The sequence below is a fragment of the Alligator mississippiensis genome, chromosome 2 (assembly GCF_030867095.1).
Source record: "Alligator mississippiensis isolate rAllMis1 chromosome 2, rAllMis1, whole genome shotgun sequence".
Lineage (NCBI taxonomy): Eukaryota > Metazoa > Chordata > Crocodylia > Alligatoridae > Alligator > Alligator mississippiensis.
In genome coordinates, this window is record NC_081825.1 from 243,866,049 (window position 1) to 243,888,131 (window position 22,083).

General features: G+C 41.8%; 1 protein-coding gene across 1 annotated transcript in view; it reads right to left on the reverse strand.

Annotated features, from left to right (window-relative positions):
• The window catches only part of RYR3 (ryanodine receptor 3), a 557,273-nt gene that overhangs the window by 175,465 nt on the left and 359,725 nt on the right, over nucleotides 1–22,083 (reverse strand). Inside the window, exons 44-50 of the mRNA XM_059723007.1 lie at nucleotides 21,380–21,560; nucleotides 19,485–19,593; nucleotides 17,834–17,954; nucleotides 15,192–15,361; nucleotides 9,038–9,258; nucleotides 2,021–2,111; nucleotides 225–365 (exon numbers count right to left, since the gene is read on the reverse strand). Coding sequence (XP_059578990.1) covers nucleotides 225–365; nucleotides 2,021–2,111; nucleotides 9,038–9,258; nucleotides 15,192–15,361; nucleotides 17,834–17,954; nucleotides 19,485–19,593; nucleotides 21,380–21,560 — 1,034 coding nt within the window. The remainder of the gene's footprint in view (nucleotides 1–224; nucleotides 366–2,020; nucleotides 2,112–9,037; nucleotides 9,259–15,191; nucleotides 15,362–17,833; nucleotides 17,955–19,484; nucleotides 19,594–21,379; nucleotides 21,561–22,083) is intronic.

Below are 22,083 nucleotides of genomic sequence, written 5' to 3' on the forward strand. Positions count from 1 at the left end.
ATGCCTATGTTTATCTGAAGAGAATTTATAATAGTGGATTTATAATAGTGGATTTATCAAGCATTCAGTCAATTATTACTTTGGTTAGAAACATTCACTGCCAGTATCTACTGTATTAAGTAAAAGCAGAGTTAAAATAGGTACTTTCTGTGGTTTGTATCAGCCATTATTATAGTAATGTTTTCAATGTTTATCTCAATTTTAACAGGAATTACAATCTTTACCTTATGAGAGAGGGAATCAAAAATTCCCCAGAAAAGTTTCTCAGTCAAATGCAACTCTTCTTCTGCTGCAATTCCATAACTTCCCATTCCTGAAGGGAGGCAGTAATATTTCCAGCATTGTTCATAGTGATTCGTTAGAAGCTGTACAGTTCACAAGAAAATATAGTTATAAAACCCATCTATTTCTTCTGAACGCTATTCACAAATTGGTCAGATAGGATCAGAACCACTACCATCTACTGGAAATGATGAGAACCAACTGTATGCTTACAATCCTTCCAGCTAACAGAGAGTCTTCTTTTTAGTTACAGCAACCAGGGCCTGTGCTCCTTAGAAGTACAGGAGTTATACCCTTGCTGTTGCTTTCAAGTTCTAATGAGTCATAGGGAGAAGAATGGCAACAAAATTTCTAGATGACCACAAATTTGTGACAGTATATGCAAATTAGCCCAAATAATAAAATGTTGTATTGGGTAAATGAAATTTAAGTTTGGTGGGGAAAAAAAAGAATTGCATAAAACAATTGTATAGCTTTTGGGAAAGAGGGTCTTCCTTTCACCTAAATTTATTTTGCTCTGACTTCTCATTATTTAGAAATTCTTAACTAAATTGAGCAACTGCAAAGTACATTGAGGTGTTCTCCATCTTACCTAAAAGAGATGAGAAATATGATAAAACAATTCATGCTTCACTATTTTCTAGGACTAGCTATGTTTGATTAGCTATACTATACAGAGTCCATGAACAGGCATGGCACAGAAGTTATAAAGAAAATATATAACATACTGGCAAGGGCTTAAATGATTATAACCATCTATGTGATGGGCTATAACTCCATCTCATGGGCTTACTAGTAGAACATATTAATTAGAACCCAGAACTTCTGTTTCATAGACAGTTCTAAATCTCAAAAAACAACAAAAGCAAAATCAAACAACCCTCATCTTACTCTCTCAAAACACACCAACAAACTTTATCATCAAAATAAAACCATGAAATTATGAATTTCCCTGTGGAATGAAAATTCTGACATTTCATTTTGAAAAGTTAACTTGATATTTCTTTGTGACTTTCTGAAAGAGAACTAAGGTAGCTCCACTGCCTTCATCAATACTTGCTCCATTTTTGTGCGGATGAGAGAACCCTAGGAGATTTGGCTTTCTGCAGCAGAGAACCAGATAATTTAGGAGACCCACCCTGGGTTAAAACCAAGGCTTTAGGTACTGCATACTCCTATCTCTGTAAAAATAAACAGGCATGCAACAGGCATGCAAGCTGGTGGGCAACCAAGAAGAAAATGTCCTACTAGCTCTGTAGTTGTCAGTTTCATGTGATGGGGCAGAATATTAGGCCTGTGGTAATGCATTACTCAAAAGTTTCCTTCACCCCAAACACTTTGTCCTAAATCACCCTTATTGCCTGTATCACATGTGCACACCTTAACCAACAGACACATTATTGGCATATGTATTCTGCTTAGAGTTCTTGGGGAAACTGGGATATAATCTGCTATTTTCATTTCAATAGGAGAAATGGAAAAGGTAACTGTTCATCAAGAAAATTCACATGATCAACATTCAACATACTCTTTTCACAAGGGAGACATCTGACAATGCATTTATTCTTCATTTTTTATTTCAACTATTAAAAAATACAAATAAATCCACATTGGTTAGGGTCCATTTAACGTTGTTTCATGTTGCCTGCCTTCACCTCTTCTAAAAGGTGCTGCTGACATTGCTTTTTAGAATATACTTTCTGCTGAATGCACATATAAGAATTATAGCAATGTTTACCTTGAGTGGCATTTTACAGTATTCATTAAGTAAGGGTACATCAAAAACTAGCCGTCGCAATAGTTGCTGTAGCATAGAAGGACGTAAGTGGCTGTAATTAAAAAAAAAAAATTACTCATTTAGTAACATGCACATTTCAATGTAATTGCAAAACAATTATAATCTCTTTTGGAATTCAAGTCACTCATTGAAGGGGTTCTGCAAAACAACAATTCATCTGTGTACAGAAAACAGGCAGCGTGTAAAATCAATTCAGTCATGTAGAATGGAAACCCTCTGTGAGAAAATTAAGATTATTTAGGTGTGTGATAAAACAGGAGCAGAAGGATCTTCCTGTATCTGGCCTGTGCATAGGAGGATGCAATGAACAGGTAGGCTAGTTCTGTTTCTCATACATCCATGCAGCACCTTGTCACTCTTTTTCTTCCATACACCCATACAGCACCTTATCATAATGTAGCACAAAGGAAGAGGATCTTTATGGGAAAACAGCTAATTACAGTAGAAAAATCTAAGCAAAAAAGACAGAATATTATCCTGAGACAAAGGTGAATTAGTGCTGTGAAGGAACAAATGCATCTCCCCTTTTGAAACCACTACAAGCCCCACATCCTAACATCCTAACATTTTTCCATCATAAATTTCAAAGTGCCAAATCCTAGAAATCAGTTAGCCATAGCTCAGTCATAGAGACATAGAGCTGGAAGGGACCTCCAAAAGTCATCTAGTCCAACCTCCTGCCTGAGGCAGGATCACCCTTATCCAAATCATCTTACAGAAACCATAATCTAAGTTCTGAATAAGACTACTCTTAACCCTACCCAACGAAGACCTTACATGCTAATCTGTCACACGTAAATCAGGAGAACCATGGCAGCCAATATTCTGCTTCAATTAAATGTCAATATATGTTCAAGAAATTTCAGGTAGAGGGCCCCCAGTACATAGGAAGGCAACCCCTGCTCCCCAGTGTGTACCACTCTGGCCACAGGTAAAATTCCTTCCTGGCCCCAAATATGGCAATCAGTCTGAACCTGAGTGGAGGGGAAAGACCCTCTAGCCAGAACCTCCAGCTTTGGTCTCAACAGGAGTATTGGCATAGCCCAGTCAAAGTCCCCAGCCTTGGCTGTAGCCAACAACCAATGCATTTGAGGGAGGCTTAAAAGCACCCTGACACATGAAACAGAAAGGGAAGGGAAGGGAAGGGAAGGGAAGGGAAGGGAAGGGAAGGGAAGGGAAGGGAAGGGAAGTTGAGTGGGGTGGGGGGCAGAGGCAACTAGAAATGCCCAGAAGCATCAGAAATACCCAGGGTAGCACATAGGCATAGCGACAGCTAGATCATCCCTGACCAGTGACTGTTCAACCTCATCTTGAACACCTTCAATGATGGACAGTCCACAACTTCACTAGGCAGTCTATTCTATTGCCTCACTATTCTAACATGTCCTCTTTTAAGTGCCTTTTCCACAAACTGAACATGCCTAGTTCCTTCAGCCTCTCCACAAATGCTTTCCAAGCCCTTTATCATCTTTGCTGCCTGCCTCTGGCCCCTCTCCAATTTCTCACAAGATGTAGCACCTTATATTTGTCAGCACTGAACATCATCTGGTTAGCTCAACTTTCCAATCTGTTGAGATCCAACTGAATTGTGCTCACTGTGCGGGCCGGGAGCGGTCCGAGGCTTTCGGGGGTGCGCGGTGGGCTGTGGCCAGCAGCCCTGGCACGTGGGTCAGGAAATTCGGCATGGCGGACTAGAATTAGGGACGGACTTATAGCGGTTGATTAGAGATTATTTTACTTACACCGTAGATGGTCACGGTGCAGGCAGGAAAAACTTCGCTTAAGTTGCAGTTACAAACGAAAAGAAAACTTGCACGAACAAGACCCGTAGAAAACTCGAGCCTCTTAAACCCGGACAGAGCTCTGGATACCACGATGAGAGTCCAAAAGGTGACTCTCCACGAGTGCGCAGGGAAGGGTACGTTGAGGGATCAGGCGGCGACGGGGAGAGGCTAGAGGTTGATCAGGCCCCTGCATCCTTCTTAAGGCACACGCTGGGTTCGTTAAGCTCCACAGCGCGCTTAGAGTTCTTCACGAGATGTGAAGTCCTCCTTCTCCTCCTCCAACTTGGGCGGAAACCGCTCAAGTCTCTTATACGGCTAGCAAGCCAATCGCTAGCCGCCACGTGGGAATAATTTAGAAACAGCCAATAGTGGGACACAAATTTACATACGGGTGGCGGGAACTCCTTTGCACCGGGGTTTTCTATATGCAACTGAGAATTGCACTGTGCAAAGAAAGCTCCTCGTGGTGGGAAATAATTCTGCAGTGCCGAAGCACACACAAAATCATACCCTTTGGGTCATGACACTCACATCCTCCAACACGTTCACAATCCTTCCTGGTTTTGTGTCCTCTTCAAAATTGGTCAAGAAGCTTTCTATGCCAGCATTCTAATCATTAAGAAACAACTTGTACAGCATCGAGCCCATGACAGGCCCCTCTGGGACGCCAATCGAAACTGCATGCCATTGTGACATGGACCCATTACTAATTACCCTTTGCTTGCTGCTATTAAGCTAGTTATCTTTCCACCTTAAGGTAGTTTTATCTAGCCCATATTTCTCCAATTATAATAAGGTAATGTGGGACTTTGTCAAAAGCCTTGCTGAAGTCCAGGTACACAACATTCACAGCATTCCCTTCATCTACTCAAGTAGCTACTTTGTTGAAGGAGAAGATCAAGTTTGCTACAGTGACACGATTTGTTTTTCATAAATCCATGCTGGCTGCTTGAGATCAGCCTTTCCTCTTCCAGATGCTTGCAAATGGCTCTCCATAGGATATGCTCCAGGTATTGAGGTAAGGTTATCCCATCTGTAGTTCCCTGGACCCATTTATTTTTTGCCATTTTAAAAGAGGGGCACCTGGTCCTGGACCAATGACTTCATGAAGATCATTGCCAAGGGCTCCAAAATCTCCTCTTAACAGTTCCTTCAGTATCCTGGAATGAAGTTCATGCAACTTGCTGACTTGAATTCATTCAGACCCAACAAAAGCTTTCCAACCATCTATTATTTCCTCCCTCAGCTTGCCCTTTTCCTTGTCCAGATAATCTTTGTAAGGTGTCTGGCTGCAGCTTTTTTGTGAAGACTGAGGCAAAGCAGCTGTTAAGTAGATCTGCCTTCTTTGTATCTTCTGTTAGGAGTTCCCCATGGCTTGTTAAAAGACCCACAGATTCTTTGGTCCTTCTTTTCTGGCAAACATACTTATAGAACCTCTTCTTGTTGTCCTTACCCTTCTTTGCCAGGTGCAGCTCATTCTTTATCTTTGCCTTCCTGATTTTGTGTCTGCAGATTCTATTTCCTTGTATGCTCCCTTGCAGCAGACCAGGAAATGCAGTCCATTCTTCTATTGCCTATATATTTTCCTTTTGTACCTGAGGCATTTTAAAAGCTCCTTGTGCAGTCACATTGGTCTCCTGCCATTCTTCTTGTGCTTCCATCGTGTTGGGACAGTTTTTTGTTGGGCTTCCAATACTGTGCCATTTAGAAGCTCCCAGACCTCCTGGATGCCTTTGCCTTTCAATCTAGCTTCTCATGACACCATGCCTATAAACTCCTTGAGTTGGATGAAATCCACCTTTTTGAACTCTAGTGTTCTAATTTTGTTGAGCTTATGACCTCCCTGCCTCAGGATCTGGCATTCTATCATATTGTAATTGCTTCCTCTGAAGTTATCCATCACCTTCACATCCTCCACCAATTCTTCCCTGTTGGTCAAGACAAGATCCCAGATAGATGACCTTAGTTGTATCTTCCACTTTCCCTAGTTCTGTCCTCCACACAAGTTAGGAACTAGCTTGGCATTGTCCTTCTACCAGATGTCTGGAAAATTGAAGTCTTCCATAGCTTTTGGATAGATTTGTCACCTATTTGAAGCCTTCCTCATCCACCTCCCTTCCTGATTTGGCAGTCTACAATAAAGCCCCATCATTATATTGGTGCTGCATCTTTCACTTTTCATCTTCACCCAAATGCATTCTGCTTTGCTGTCTTCCTCCTGAACTAGGAAATGAGTGCATGTGTTCTTGACATACAAAGCAACACCACCACCTTCTCCCAATCCTGTCCTGAAACAGAGTGTAACCCTCAATGTTGACCTTCCAGTCATAACAGCAGTCCCACCATGTCTCGGTGATGCCAACCAGATTGCTGTTCTTTTCACAGGGTGCAATTTCCAGTTTATCTTGTTTATTCCCCATACTTCAGGTTTGTAAATGTGCATCAGACATACTTTGCACTTTGACCTCCCTTTTGCACCATTTGCTGCAATCCTGTAACTCTCTGACATTTTCCCAGAGTTAAGTTGTTTCTTTGTGTCTTTTCCCTTCTGGACTGTGTACTCTGTTGCTGGAGGGTTTTGATCATCACCACATGTGTAACCTAGTTTAAAGCCCTCCTTACTAGGTTAACCAGACAACACCCAAAGATGCTTCTCTCCATTCTCATCAGATAGATCCCATCTCTTCATAGGAGTCCTCCTCCTAAGAACATCTGCCCATTGACACCACCATCTCAGCCACGTTTCCACTTCCAGGATACAATGGTCTCTGCCTGGAACCTTGCCTTCCAAGGGAAGAATTGATGAGAACACAACTTGTATTCCAAGCTCCTTAATCCCCCTACCACGAGCTTCATAGTCACCTTTGATCTGCTCAGTGTCATTCCTGGTAGTGTCATTGGTGCATATATGGACAAACAGGAAGGGGTAGTTGTCCAAAGGATGCATGAGATTTAGCAGTCTCTCTGTGACATCTTGAAGTCAGGCTCCAGGCAGGAAGCACATCTCCTGGGGTCTCCAAAGAAACAGGCTGTGAACTCATGAAAATGTACATAAAAAACAAGGGGCCAAGGGACAAACTTTTCTTCATACAGCATGCAGAATATCTGTACTGTAGTGCATGAGAAAAAGAAACACGGCCTGATCAATCTCACTGTTCCTCAGTCTTTTAAACTTTGTAGATCTATGTGCTCTGTGCATTTGCTGCCAAGGCTCACATATGCACATAACTCATGCTTCAACCTTCCAGGATAGAGATTAGAAACAATTAAAAATAAATAATAATAATAATAAACATCCAAGCACACATTTATTTCCCATACTTTTCAGAAAACCTGATGGCACTCAATACAGAGAAATGCAAGGGGCTCCACCTCTGGAGAAAAACCCACATCACACTTATAGGCTCAGCAGTGCTATACTTGCTAGCACCATGGCTGAAAGAGACTTGGGGGTCATGATTGAGCACAAGATGAACATGAGCCACCAATGTGGTACCACAGCTGGCAAAGCAAACAATACTCTGGCTTGCATCTACCGATGCATCTCAAGCAAGACCCAGGGAGTCATCCTCCCACTGTACTTGGCCTTGGTGAGGCTGCAGCTGGAGTACTACATCCAGGTCTGGGCTCTGCAATTCAGAAAGGATGTGGAGAAGCTTCAGAGAGTCCAGAGGAAAGCCATGCACATGATCAGAGGGCAAGAGAGCAGGCCTTATGAAGAGAGGCTGAGAGCCACGGGACTCATCAGCCTGGAGAAGTGTAGGCTCAGGGGTGACTTGGTGGCAGCCTATAAGTACATAAAAGGTATGCATCAGGAACTGGGAGAACATCTGCCCTCCAGGGCACCCCAAAGGAAAGCAAGGTCTAATGGTCATAAACTCCTGGAAGGCCATTTTAGGCTGGACATAAGGACAAAACTTCTTTACTGTCCGAGTCCCCAGGGCCTGGAACAGATTCCCTCCAGAGGTGGTGCAAGCACCTACTGTGGACACTTTCAAGAGACATCTGGGTGCCTATCTTGCTGGGATCCTTTGACCCCAGCTGATTGCCTGCCCCTTGAGCCTGGGGCTGGATCCAATGATCTTGTGAGGTCCCTTCCAGCCTTAATGTCTATGAAATCTATGAAGTTTGATATTGGGAGACTTGCATTTTTTGTTACAGACCACAACAACAGAAAAATTAGTGTCTGTCACAACAAACATGCTGCCACTAATTCAAGGAGACTTTCAGGCTATAATAGACAAAACAAAATATATGCAAGTCAAGTTAGTTTGAGAAATTTCATCATTCCGTTGTGGAAATGGAGCCTTAAATGTGCCCAGATTAAGCTTTGAGGACTGACCTCAAAGGTATGAACTATGTAGAAATTAAATGTATATTAGGTACTCTAGAAATAAATGAGTATCAGAGCTAATTCTTTTTCCCCCTCCCCCAACTCCCTTCACACAAACGTCTAAACAGAACCATTACTGCCACATCGTGTTTATAAAAATGAAAAGTTATGGTTAGGGGTCTACCCAACTCAAGATAGGGGCTGGACATTTATGTGGGCAGATTGAAGGCCCTACAGTCATTTTCATGGCCTTATCATGTGGACCCCACTGCCCCATTGCTCTGACTGGCCAAGGATCCTGGAGGCCCTGCCCCCTGCTGCTGTTGGTGGAAAGGGCTATCCATACTATGGCCCTCTCAGCCAATCAGCAGTGAGGGGTGGCAGCAGCCATCATCTTGCCTCCTCATTTTCATGCTGGCAGCCCCATTCATACCAGGCTAGACAGCTGGGAGAATTGCTGGCTCCTACTGGGGAGGCAGCATTTTATTTTTAGTAAGTTTTTTTTTTCTGCAGGTTTTGAAGAGATTGCCCAATTTCGCAATTTCTGCAAAATCATGATTTGAGTAAGTCCTTAGTTATGGTGTATCTCTGTCACCCACAGCAAAGCAACAGCAATTATAAGATGCTTGAAATTCTATGTAGTATAAAGATCCTATGTAATATAAAATAGAGACTAAATATTTTCTTTTAAAAAAATACTTTGCATGTTACTTTAAGTTATATGTTTCATATCACAGTAAGGTCTTCCCAATCTATATGATCCAAAAAGAAATAAGTTGTGCATGGTCATTTGATATACATTGCAAAAATAATCAGCTTGCTTACAGGTCTCATACTTACTGACAGACAGCAAGTAGACATTCTTCAATAGTATCTCTTTGGGCTTTAGTAAGGGAGCGTCCTTTGGAGAGTCTATATATTGTATGAAGTGTGGAATCAATTAGAGAGGCATAATGCTCTGTTCCAGAAAAGAGGGGAGCACACCTTTTCAGTAATGGAAATACAGCTGAGCAAATGTATCTATTTAGTGCAAGAGCTGCCTCTGTGGTACTCAGAGAAACCTGTACAAAAAGAATATGCAACTATTTAGCCGAACCACATTAAATAAGAACGCTGCAATATAAAAGATGAAATATTTCTTAAAGATTTAATAGTGTCTAAACTGCAAATCTATCAAGTTAAAGAAATATATTGGGTAATTTGGGGACGAAAATGTTCTTCAGCTTACATTGTTTCTCCATATTCTCATTCAGAATGTTTCTGAAATACTAAAAACCAGGAAAAAGATATAGGTCTCAATTGCCTCTTAATAGGTATACACTTGTGCTGAAAAGCACTATTAGTGTGTGTTTATTAATGTGGTGGTTCCCAGCACAGGCAATACCTAATGAAAATAAAAATGATCTGTGAACATATCGAGGTGTTGGTTATTTCTTGGTCAGAACTGGGTGTAATAGCAATCACTCCATATCAATGAAATATATTTTAGAATACCACTGTGTTCCCTATTGTGGAAGGCCTGAAGTGCAGCTTTTAAGTTAGGTACAAAAGTTACACTTATCATGCATTAAGTATGCAGAAAGTGCCCTATAGCCATGACTGGCCAGACGTCCATGGCACAGAGTGCTTTAAATATGGTGAATTCCACTCTAAGTTAACCCTGAATTAATGTGGTGTCAGACTAAAGCACTTTAGGTTAGAGCACTGCTTTGAACGTCTGTACAAGATCCCATTATGAATCAAGGTAGGTTGCATTCCACCGGCATCCCAGACAACTTAGTGGGCTTCCCCCTTGCATGGAATCATGCTGGAACTTGGTTTACTCTGCTACTCCAAGCTGTCAGCCACAGCAGGGCGGGGAATGGGAAGGGGGCAAGGGAAGGAGTGTCTGTATCTCTGTATTTTTCTATCATTATACCATGTCCCTAAGAAGGGCAAGGGAATTCCATAGACAGAAGGATTGAGTCCCTTGGAAGACAGCAGTAGCAGCAGGGCAGGGCAGGCAGAATGAACGACCCATAGCCAGCCTGTCCCCAAGCACTTCTGCCCTGCACCCCTCCACTACCCAGCACTTATCTGCAGTAAATCCAGGCAGGCAGGTGCCCCCAGCCCACATTGAGGCTCTGGGGAGATGCCAGTGCCTAGCCTGCCCCTGTCGGCACTCAGCAGATGGGCTCCCCTGCCTGGATCCTGGCCTCGTGGTGTCCCCAGCCTAACCTGGAGGTTGTTTCCAGCTGTGCTTCTCTGGGATTCTCTGTGATTTCTGTTGCTGACAGAGCAGCAGGTGGGGAGAACTGCTTCCCCATGATAGGCAGCCCAACAGGGATGGCTTGCCTATTTGGTTGCGCTCAGGAGTCTCCAGCAGCCTGGGGAGCCCCTGGGGCATACTGGAATGTGTGCAAGAGCTCCCCCAAGCTGCTGGCCTTGGCCATTGCAGGCAGGCTCTGAGCACTACTCCTGCCCCCCACCCTCAACTGAACAGTGCACATCTGTTCTGTTGGGTCCCAACCTAATTTAGAGCACTTTCAGTAAAGTACAACACTTAGACCACTGCTGCTTTGGACTTTTTGAATGTCTGTACTTAGCCTTAATGCTTACATTCTATGCCATTAAAATGTCACTTTTCATTCCCTGTGATGTTGGAGGATTTTCCAGCAGTTGTCTATGCTAGAATTTAACTCCAAAATATATATTTTTACCTTCCCTAATAATATGTGCAAGTACAGTTAAAATAATGATTGTGAAACTAATAAAAAAACCCTTCTACCTTGTCAATGATCTGACTCAGAGCACAGCTCTAAATTTAGATTCCTATTAGCCTTCTTTCTAGTCTAACACTATGAAAGTTTTTAAAACTAAAATAATATATCATAATGAAATGTGTCCATGGTTACAATGTTTTAACTTAGAAAATTAATTATTTTCTGAGCAGTCTATATATGGTATAGACACATGTAAGCTTCAAAGCAGAACCTTATTAACAGGATTTCACCTTTCTACAACTACATACTTAGGGAGCAAAGTACATGTCAGTCTAATATGATAGCTTCTATCGCCTGTGTATTAAGCTTTAATATTTTTCTTATCACTTTTTGATATAGGTACCAGTTTGATCTGTTGACATGTCTGGAGCCTTATTTGCAAGTCAATCTTTTAACCTTTATGTATGTATCACTTGTATATTAGTATCCGCACTGAAGTCAAAATATAAGTATTATTTGTATAGGTAATGGTTCACAAAATCACACTTCTAGCAATATAACTGTGGAATGTATGTAATTGCTATTAGCTAATTACCCCAAACAGTCAGTTGTCCAGGCACTGTCACTAGAACATGAAATAAAATTATAGCCTAAATCAGAAATTCAACCATGTCAGTAGTGCTACTAGAATAATTACTGTAATCCTATAATTGCTTGCAGCTACGAATTTGGATTTAGTATTGAACTTTATAAACTGTCATTATTACAGCAAATTGGATGTATATATTAGAAGAGACTATCAAACTTGCAAGCTGTCTTGTGCTCTTGTCTTGAACACTTACTCTTCTGCCTGTACTCAGGGTAGCTCATAATTTTGTCCAAACATAATAACTTGTGTGCTAAACATTTATAGTTTATGTCATTTTTAATCATTAGCAACATTTTTATATGGTACCATATATGCATTTCTGGCAGTCTGCATAATTATTAAAATAAAATAATTCAGAAGTAAAATCTTGATACTAAACACTTCCCCCTTAGAATGTAGTAAATACATTGAAAACTCCAAGGGCATTTTTACATGTGCTCCAGGAGTGGAGCAGGGGAGGGTGCTTAAATTAGAGCAGCTCCTTGAGTCGATCTAATTAAAGTGCCCAGAGTGTTTCATCTATCAGCATCTCCATGCTTCAAAATGGTGGCAAAAGTGCTTTATCTAAAGCTTGTCAAACAAGCTTTAGTTAAAGTACCCCCACCGCCATTTTGAAATGTGGGGGTGCTGATACACAAGACATGGAGGCTGCCTGGAGTGCAGTAATTACCAGGCTTCAGCCGACTCAATTAATCAAGTCTGCTCTGACATGCTATAATTACATAATGTCGGAGCAGCCTCCTGTCTCACGCACACACACCCCAAGAGTCTAAATATACATGCTGTTTTAGATGAGTTTAAACCTCCTGCAATATTTCAAAAGCACACTAGGAAAAATGAAGTACAGTAAAAGCTGCGTTATCCGGCACCTTACAAACCAGTATGCTCTATTAACCAGCATGCCAGCTTGTAAGGTAAAAGTGAAACTGGAAGTGCTCACCGTGGCACTTCTGGTTTTGCTGAGCCCCCACTGCCTGGGGCAAAGCAGGCCAACTCTAACTCCACTGAGACCACAACTCTAACAACACAGTTTCATTGGAAGAACAGTAAAAATAGAATAGATGCAGACTGGTCCACTCCACCACCACCATTCCCAGAGCCCTCCATCCTACCACATCCCTGTGGGGGTGGTTTGGGGGGCTCAAGGAATGCTGGGGTTGGTTTCTGAGGGGACTGGGTCTCCCAGGGCAGGGGTAAGGGGATACAGGGAGTGGTGAGAACAGGGTCTTCAATGTCTGGGTCCCTGGAAGGGGGTGGATTAGGGGGTTTGGAAAATGGCACAGAGTCTGCAGGGACCTGGTCCCTGGGGTGCTGGGTTAGGGGAACAGAGGGGCTAGGTTCTCCAGTTTGTGGGTCCCTGGGGGCAGTGAGGAGGCTTGGGAAATGGCAGGGGCAGTATCTGTATCAATGCTGGGGTAAGTCATGGAGCTCAGGGAATGACGTGGAAGCTGGGGTCTCTGGGGAGTCTGAGTCAGTAGCAAAGGTTGGTCAAGGGGCTTAGGGAATGATGGGGGTCTGTGGAGTCCTGGTTCATGGCAGAGGTGAATCAGGGGCCTTGGAGAATGGCATGGGGTCTGAGGTGTGCAGGTCTAAGTCCATGGTGGGGGTGAATCAGGGGGCTTGAGGAACAGCAGGGTGGGGTCTGTAGGGTCCAAGTCTGGGGTGAGGGTGAGTCAGGAGGTTCAGGGAACAGCAGGGTAGGGTCTGCAGGGTTTGTGTAGTTGAGGGATGGGGGGCGGGCAGGAGAAGGGGTGGCCGGAGCACTCCAGGAACGGGGTGTGTGTGTGTGTGTGGGGGTGGGGTCTGGTGGGTTCTGGTTTGAGAATGGTGCACGATGTAAGGGCTCAGGGAATGGTGGAGGTGGGGTTCAGGCCATTCCAGATCCAGGGGTAGGGGGTGGTGAGGGTTGGTGCTGGCAGGTTTTGGTCAATGCTGGCATGTCTGGTAGGGTACTGTTGGGTAATTTTTCCCTGCTTGCTGAGGGTGAGGGCAGGGAAGGGGAGGGGAGGGGGGTTAACAGGTGCACAGCCTTGGGACTGTTGAGAGGGAGTGGACTTTCTCTGCCCTGAGGCTGAGACAGAGAGGGTTTTGGCTCTGTGCTCGGCCAGAACAGTGGTGTCTGGCTGAATCACAGACTGTCACCCTGGAAGGGGGTGTGGGTGGGCAAAACAATGAATACTGGGATGCTAGTGGGTGGTGTACCAACTTCTTTTGGAGAGGAAAGTATACAGAATCCATTTCTTGGGCAGAAACTCTATCAGAGGCCACTTCTACCTCATTGGATATGGTACAAGTTTTTACTGGAGTTGCTATTTTTGATTTGATACAAACTGTCTGAATACTTGTACAGCTAGGGCAGTGTTTTCCAACCTTTTATTACTGGGGGACATTTTTTTTCTAAATTGAAGCAGGCAACACACTTCACTCATATCTGAAAAGGGGTGTGTGTGTACACATATTATATATAGATATATATATATATGTATGAATTTAGTGTCATTTTTAACAGTGCCTCTTAGCCCTGGTATGATTTCCTATGGCAGGGGAATACAATATGTTATGTTTTGGAAAAATTATATAATTCTTCTGCCAGATGAAATCATCCCTAGTGCTAAGAAGTACTGTTAAAAACTGTGTTTCCATCAGTAGAAATGTCATGCTTGTATACATCCTCAGTCTGCACTCTGTTCTGTAGGCTGGCATGAATCGTCACTCCCTTGAACATGTAACTTAAGTTTAATCTTCTAACAAATCAGAATTCTCCAGTCATACCACTGCTAATATTTACATCTATTTTATACTGATGTAGGTAACCAAGGTACAAGGTAGTGGAGAATGAGGTACTCTGTATGTGGCAATACATAAAGTGGCAGAAAGTTAGATGCATTATGATTTACCTGAAAAAGGAGAAACCACATAGATTAGCCTATAATTACTTTTAATTAATATTAAGCAAGGCAATACAGAAAGAGGAATAAATAATCAAAATCTCCATGGAGATGTAAAACATGTAGATCTTTTTTGTTAGATTCAAACTGTTTGAAAAGGATGCCCATTTCAACAGACAAAGACCTCACAGATTTAAAGTGTTTCATTTAATCTGTCAGGAAATTGTATTTCTTGAATGAAGGTAAAAGAAAATACTGGAAAGCTTATTATAATGCCACTTCTCATAATGTTTCCAGGCTAGAACTGAAAACCTTAGATGTTTCAACAGTCTGAATGAGCAGTTGAACTGGGTGACTGGTAACGAGACTTTCAAAGTGAAAAATGGAACAACCTAATAAGATACACACACAAGGGAGGTTTAAGGAGGTTCAAGAACATGAACAAAGAAATAATATGGTAGTGAAGGGAAAAATCATGGCCATTTTTTTTTTTGCATTTAAGCGCTGGTACTTTTGCTTTTCAGTCATACTGTAAAATCTTTACATCAAAACTGGTTTGATACTTCCCCTTCAGTTTTTTTACTGAACACTCTTGGTCAAATGTATGTGCTATAAATATATAAATATAAATGATTCATGTTTGCTGGTATTAGTGAGCATGAAAAGACTTGTTTACTCCTTGAATTATATTTTATAATATGTATATAGCCAATATCCAAAATAAATGAACCTAATGTCACTAACATAATACTTACAGTATCCAGGGAGGCAGATGCTCTTAAGTCTGGTAAAAATCCAACCTCCAGCAGGTGGAGGAGGAAACTTTGGTCCTTAATACCATAGACACGGTCCAGAAATAGCACCATGGGTGCTTTGTGGTCAGGACAGAAACTTGCAGACATGTCCGGCTCATTGACTGTGCCATCTAAAATATATAAGTATTTTTTTTTTATAACTTCTATTTTACAAAAAAATGTAGCTCAGTTAAAAAAAATCTCATTACAATTTTCCATTTTTAAACTTTTAAAAACGTGTAATGTACAATGGGACACCCAGGGTCAGATTAACCATTAGACTAAATACGTGCAATTTCAGCATGAGGTTAATGAGAAGTGTGTGTAATTGTGCCTGCAATTAAATTACTAAGTCTCTTGTTTCAATCAATAAACCAAATGAAAAAAAATATTTAAAGCATTTTTTAAATGATAAGCAATGTAGAGAAAGAAAGATGATCAGACATTGCAAAAAAGATGATGAGAAAAATATAGAGGGAAATCTTATATGCCTAGGGCACATGCCAAGTGCAAAACAAACCCCTCCCCCCCTCAGTTTTCTTGGACAATCAAAATGCATGACACTCAACATCTATTACTCTGGAAAAAATGGGATATTAAAATATCCTATCACAAATTTAAATAATTCAATCCCAAATAAAGATTTAGTTGCATGTAATTAAAATGTTCATCTCAGTGCACTATTTTTAAGATTCTTGCAATGGTTTTGTAATAACTATATGAAATATAGAATTACTATATGAAAATGAAGAAAAATAGGTTGCATATTCAGAATATCTTGTAGAGTAAGAATATTAGACTGCAGAAATGTCACTCCAAGATGGTGATGAAAATCCTATTGTCTCCTTTAAAACTAAAAAGCATAAAATGTATTTCTCTTCTTTTTATTCCTTCTCTTTGGAATAAAAACATGTTTCACAACAATAATAGAAGTTCTTGATTTCTATGCAAATGAATATTTTGTTCTTCAGAAGTTTAGTCAGACTTGCTTGGAAAACTCTCTGTGTTTGGTTTTCTAGCAACTGTCAAAAAGAATAGTACTCAAGCCTCTGTGAAGCAGCTTAATTTTACTTCTCACATCAAGCTCAGTTCATTATTATTTAGAACAAACAAAACACTAACTTAGTGTGACAACTATGATTTTAATGCATGACTTAGAACAAAAACAACAACACACTCTTTTTCTGACTAGGATGTAATATTTTTTTTAAAAAGAGGAGACAGGGAGGGAGGAAATAGGTGGAATGGGAAATAGTAACTTTAATCTCAAGGGATGCCTGTAGATGGGCAGAGAGGTGCTCTGATGTGCTGTAGTTACAGTGTGTCAGAGCACACTTGACTAATTAATCGAGTCTGCTGCAGCATGGTAATTATTGAGCTCCAGCCAGTCTCCGTGTCTTGTGTATCAGTGTCCCTGCACTTTGAAAGGGCGGCAGGGGCACTTTAACTAAAGCTTGCTTGATGCTTTAATTAGAGCGGCTCTTGGAACCACTCCAATTAAAGTTCCCCACCCTGGAGCATGTGTAAAAACGCGCTAGCTCACTGGTCTAGAATCTAAACCAGTAATGATATTTTCTAGTTGTTTTTAGCCTAAGTCAGAAGTGTTTTTTAATAGTTTTAGTCCTGTTCCAATGGCAATGATGTTCACATGTAAAAAAATATATTGTTATTACTTAATTGCAGATATTATCAGTACAGAAGCCAAGAGCCAGATGAATATTAACACAGAACTACCTTCTATTTTACAGAGGTGGGCTAGACCAGTGGGAGCTAAATTTTTTGGCAGGTGTGCCACAAATTAACCCTTTACCCTCCTTAAGTGACACTCTGATCTCCTTCCCCTGCCTGATCAACTCCTTTGTTTTTTGCTCCCTGCCTTGTCTGATCTGCTGCTTTGCTATAGGTTTCCTCTCCTATCTGCCACTATGCTGCCTGCCCCATTCCCAGCCTGTTATGCACCTCAGACTGGCCACCCCTGGTCTAGACAGTTCTTAGTGCTAGGTTACAGCAGTAGAAAAGTCTATATTGCTCCTCCTTGCTGTCCTTGTTCAGCGGACAAATAGAGGATTCTGTTTCCAATGCAATGAAAGCTTTCACTCGTCAAAAAGACAATTTTTTACCAGGAGTTATTTTCAATTAAAAATATCTGCTTTCTCAATCATGAAGGATTTGTAAAGTGCAATGTAAACCATTTGTATATAGTATTTTATTTATATACAAACAAACCCTATGTATATTTAGAGTATTTATATATACAAGAATTAAAAACACAAACGTGTATACATGCAGACTAGAGAAATGCACTTAAGACACTAATTGCAGATTAGGGTAGCTAAAATTGGAAAATTACATCAGTGGTTGATTTTCAAAGTCTGCAAAGACATGAAGCCTCCACCTGTATACCAGAAAGCATATGGTTTCAATATAATGTAAAATGTAGTGAAATATTTGCAGAGTATGCATGAACATTGCTCTGTCGAATTAAGTGATGTCGTACTCACAAAGGGTTTACTCTAGGTTAAAATCCAAAGAAAGCACATAAAAAAAATCTTCTGTACATTTAAATAATTTGCAAAGTCTGCATTATGATAAATTGAAGTTACCTTTATTAACTGTTGATAGCTTTAGTGGTATGCTTATGATCCCAACTAAGTCTTCTGTGGGTACTAGGGAACGAAGGATTGACCTGATTCGAATAGCTTCACCTTTCCCACTTTGGATAAGCTGTTAAAACATAATAATACTTGTAAAATAAGACACCTAGGGGCCTTGTTACATGTTCATTTTAGGGAGCTCCTTATGCTCTCAACACCTAGATTGTCCACACATTAACACAAAATAGTTTTAAGCACTCTTTAGGTGGCATAAAGTTACGCCACTCCAGCCTAGGTTTATCTCTGATCCATGTTACACAATGTGCAGCCACTGTAGGCTACACCTTAGGGTAAACACCCTACCCACTGCCCCCGACCCCTTAGCACCCCAGATTCCTGCTCACTTCCCCTCTGCTCCCGCTTACCTATAGCTGCCTGTACTGTCTATCCCAGGGGAGCAGGGAAGAGATAGCCTGCCTGCCTGCTCTGCTGTCTCTGCTACTGCTGTTGTCTAGACTGGGCTGAGCCTGGAAAAGAGCAGCAGCCTGGCAGTAGTGGTGGCAGGGTCAGGAAGCCAGGTTAACCCTTCCCTACTTGCTCCCCTGGGACAGAAAGTGCAGGCAGCCACAAGTAAGTAGGAGAGGTGGGAGAGATGGGCGTGGGGTGAAGGGAAAGCCCCTGGGACGGGGGGACGGGGCTCTAGGGTGTGTGTGTTGGGGGGGAAACTTGGGTGCTGCAGAGGCCAGGGTGAAGCTCACAATGGCAGGGGAGGTGGAGGCAGGGGATTCTTACCTTTCAGTCCTCCAGGCCCCCCTGGCCTGAATGTGTGACTGCTCCAAACACGATTTAGCACTAGCACCAATCAACAGTTGAGCAGCTCACAGTGTAATGTGTAACAAGTCCCTAAGTTAATTGAGGAGACACCAAGAAATGACTGACTAAATGCTCTCCATTAAAATACTGGTGCTGATATGTTTTGCATGAATCACTGCAGCCTCCTACACAGAAAATCTACTAGTGCATTGTGAGGGAGGTTCCAGGTTCCAGTAATTCCACTTTCTTGCCTGGTTAAAGTAATGTCAAACACAAAACAGAAGCCCTCATTAAAAACAGTGTCAGACGAGGTTCTAAAGAGTCTACAGGTGTTGCCTGTCATACAGGATAAAGCCTAATAATAGACTTCAATGTGAAAGACTGACATTACTTACAGGTCTTACAATAATATAGGGCACTTTTACACATGCTGCAGGGGAGGGGCAGTGCTTTAATTAAAGCAGATCTGAATGCTGCTCTAATTAAAGCACCACTGTGTTTCCTGTATCAACATCCCCATGTTTAAACATGGTGGACTCAATTAGACTCCACAAGACTCAATTAATCGAGTCTGCTCTGATGTGCTGAAATTCCAGTGTGTCAGAGCAGCCTCCATGATTGTGCATATGTGCCCATAGGTTTCATGATGTACAACAGACCAACACACACGTACCTATGCCAGGAAAATCAAACTTTCAGAAAGAAACACATTTGAAGAGAGACAAGTATACACAGTGGTTTCGGTTTTCTTACAAATTATTCTTTAAGTTTCTCTTTAAGAGTACTTTTTGTAACTTCTCCAAAAGTACTTTTTGTACCTTTTGATCAAGAGATCGAGGCCACTTACATGCATTTCTGGTGCACAACGTCCAAGCAAGTCTATGAGAGCTGAATAAAATGACATGATTGCATTGCCCATGTGCACGATCTCTTCTTCCTCTTCATCTTCAGCAGCACTAAAAAGTAACCAACATACATTCATATTTTTTGACATCATCAGCTTAACATATTTAGCAGTTGTTTACTTAGTATCTGTTTTTAAAGCACTGGGTTTCAATATGCAGACAATATTTTTGAAAAATCTTACAACTGATCTATAATCTTATAACTGATCTGGTACTTATAAATTAGAATAGGGCCCAATAGCTCCCTGGAAAAATAAAACCTCATTTTATTCTCCAGTTATGTTGCTAGCAGTTGTCAAAAGAGGAGTTGTCAATTTTTAAGTAGTTTGTCTGCTCTAAGAACTATTACACTACATGCAAATGTGAGTATGTAGTCATAGATGAGGATGTGCTCACCAGAAAATTCTGTGACCATAAGTAATTAAAATAAAGTACTCTGAAATGTAATCTAGAAAATTGTGTCTACACATTTTGGGGGTGCTGGGGGAGAACAAACATTAAGATGTGCTGCTTAGGTTGAGATGTTCAGACAACTCAGGAATTTAGACTGCTATGAAAATCTCCATCTTAACCTTTATTCCAAAGTAGTGTTTTTATTTCTGGAATTCTGAAAGTGTTGTATTTAACTAACAGATATTATTGACAATATTTTGATGATAATACTGCTAGTGCAAGAGTGAGTGAAATGGAGCACAGATGTGGCCTTTCTTCCCTAAAGACATCTGCAGACTTGGAAATATGTAAGGGACACCTTCCACACATACTCGGGTGAGGGCACTAGACCCCTGAAAGTTCTTTCCTCGCCATTTGGCCTTGAGAGAAACACTACAGGAGGAACCTGCCACATATTCTAATCGGTAAGGGTAGGTGCAAAAGTAACCAAAGAAGAGCTGCTGGACTGGGGGAAGATGGTAAAACAAGGCCCAATTTCATTAAACCCATCACCTACCACTTGAATCTAGAATCAAATGGGGAGGATCTCCCTAGGGAAGCAGGACTCGGAGGGCATCTGTAGATGTGCTGGGAGGCTGTTCTGATGTGCTGTAATTACAACGTTTTGAAGCCGACTCGATTAACTGAGTCTGCAGCAGCATGCTAATTAGCACGCTCCAGCCAGCCTCCGCGTCTCATATATCAGCATCCCCATGCTTCAAAATGGCAGTGGGGGTGCTTTAACTAAAGACTGTTGAATGAGCCTTAGTTAAAGTGCCCCTGCCACCGTTTTGAAGCACAGGGATGCTGGACACTGATACATGAAATGCTCTGGGCACTTTAATTAAAGAGGTGTTCAGAGCTGCTTTAATTAAAACACTCCCCACGCCCCTGGAGCATGAATAAAAACACCTTTATTCCTTATCTTCTGCCATGTGCTGCATGCAAAAAAGAACCAGACTCCACCAAGTAGATGTACATGGGAAGCAATCAAATAATGAATCTTCATAAAATTCTTTGACTGCTCATGGTTTGGAATGGAATTTTGCTTTCCTGAGTTGACTGGTGATTTGCTCCAACTCTCTGCCTCTTCTGCCCTCACAACCTCTTCATGTCAGCTTTACATTATATATAATCTGCTCCTTTGCTCCCTGTCCTCATTTCTCTCATCTTCCTTCCATTCCATGTTCCTGCTCTCCTCATTTTCCTTTCCTTTTAGCTTGCACTCATAGATTCTAGATTGGGAACTCTTATGAGCCATTTGACTCTTCACTTTTGCAATACCTTATGCAACAGGGCTCCATTCCTGGTTGGTTGGATTTTAGGCCCTACCATAAAACACGTGTTATCTTCAGCCAGTAAATGAAACATCATCTCTGCTAAGAAAACATTTACATTTACTTACCCTTCTCTTTTATAGCCCTGAGAGGGAAGGTCACGAGCTGGGTTCTCTGAGATGTTAATAGCTTCTTGCATAGCTGCAAGCAAACCATTTCCTCCTTCTCCCCTAAGGTCTGGACCAAAGCATTCTGGACGTCGAATAAGCAGCTTAACAACAACACTGGCATTTTCCTCAACACTTTCACCTGAAGACCAAAAGGACATGTTACCCATGCATATAAAACCCAATAAAACTAGTAGCATAACTGGGGTGGAGCAAGAGAGGCACAATCCTTAGTTGATCCCTATGAGGGGATGCCAGGATCCCCCTGATCTGGGAAGTCTTTACCATGGCAGGGGAAATTCTGTGCTGTCTTTGACCACCATAGGAGTCAGGTAGCATAGTGCCACACAGAGCAGTACATTTGTGGGGCACGGGAAAATGGATCAACTTGGAGCCTTTGCCAGAGCAGGCACAGCTTTGCTCTCAATATGAATATATGTGGGTGGGGGAAGAAAATAGGGCATCAGGATCTGCTCAGGAGGAAGCCCAGCCATGGGAGAACTGACCCTATGGATGCTGAGCAACTGCAGGAGCAGCAGCCAGCAAAGCTAAGATTTCCCTTCTTCTCACCCACTACACTGCACGCCCCACCCCCCACCACACACAACGTGTGGTTAGCATATCCTCAGCATCCTCCCCCACAACCGCTGCACCTCATCATGGGC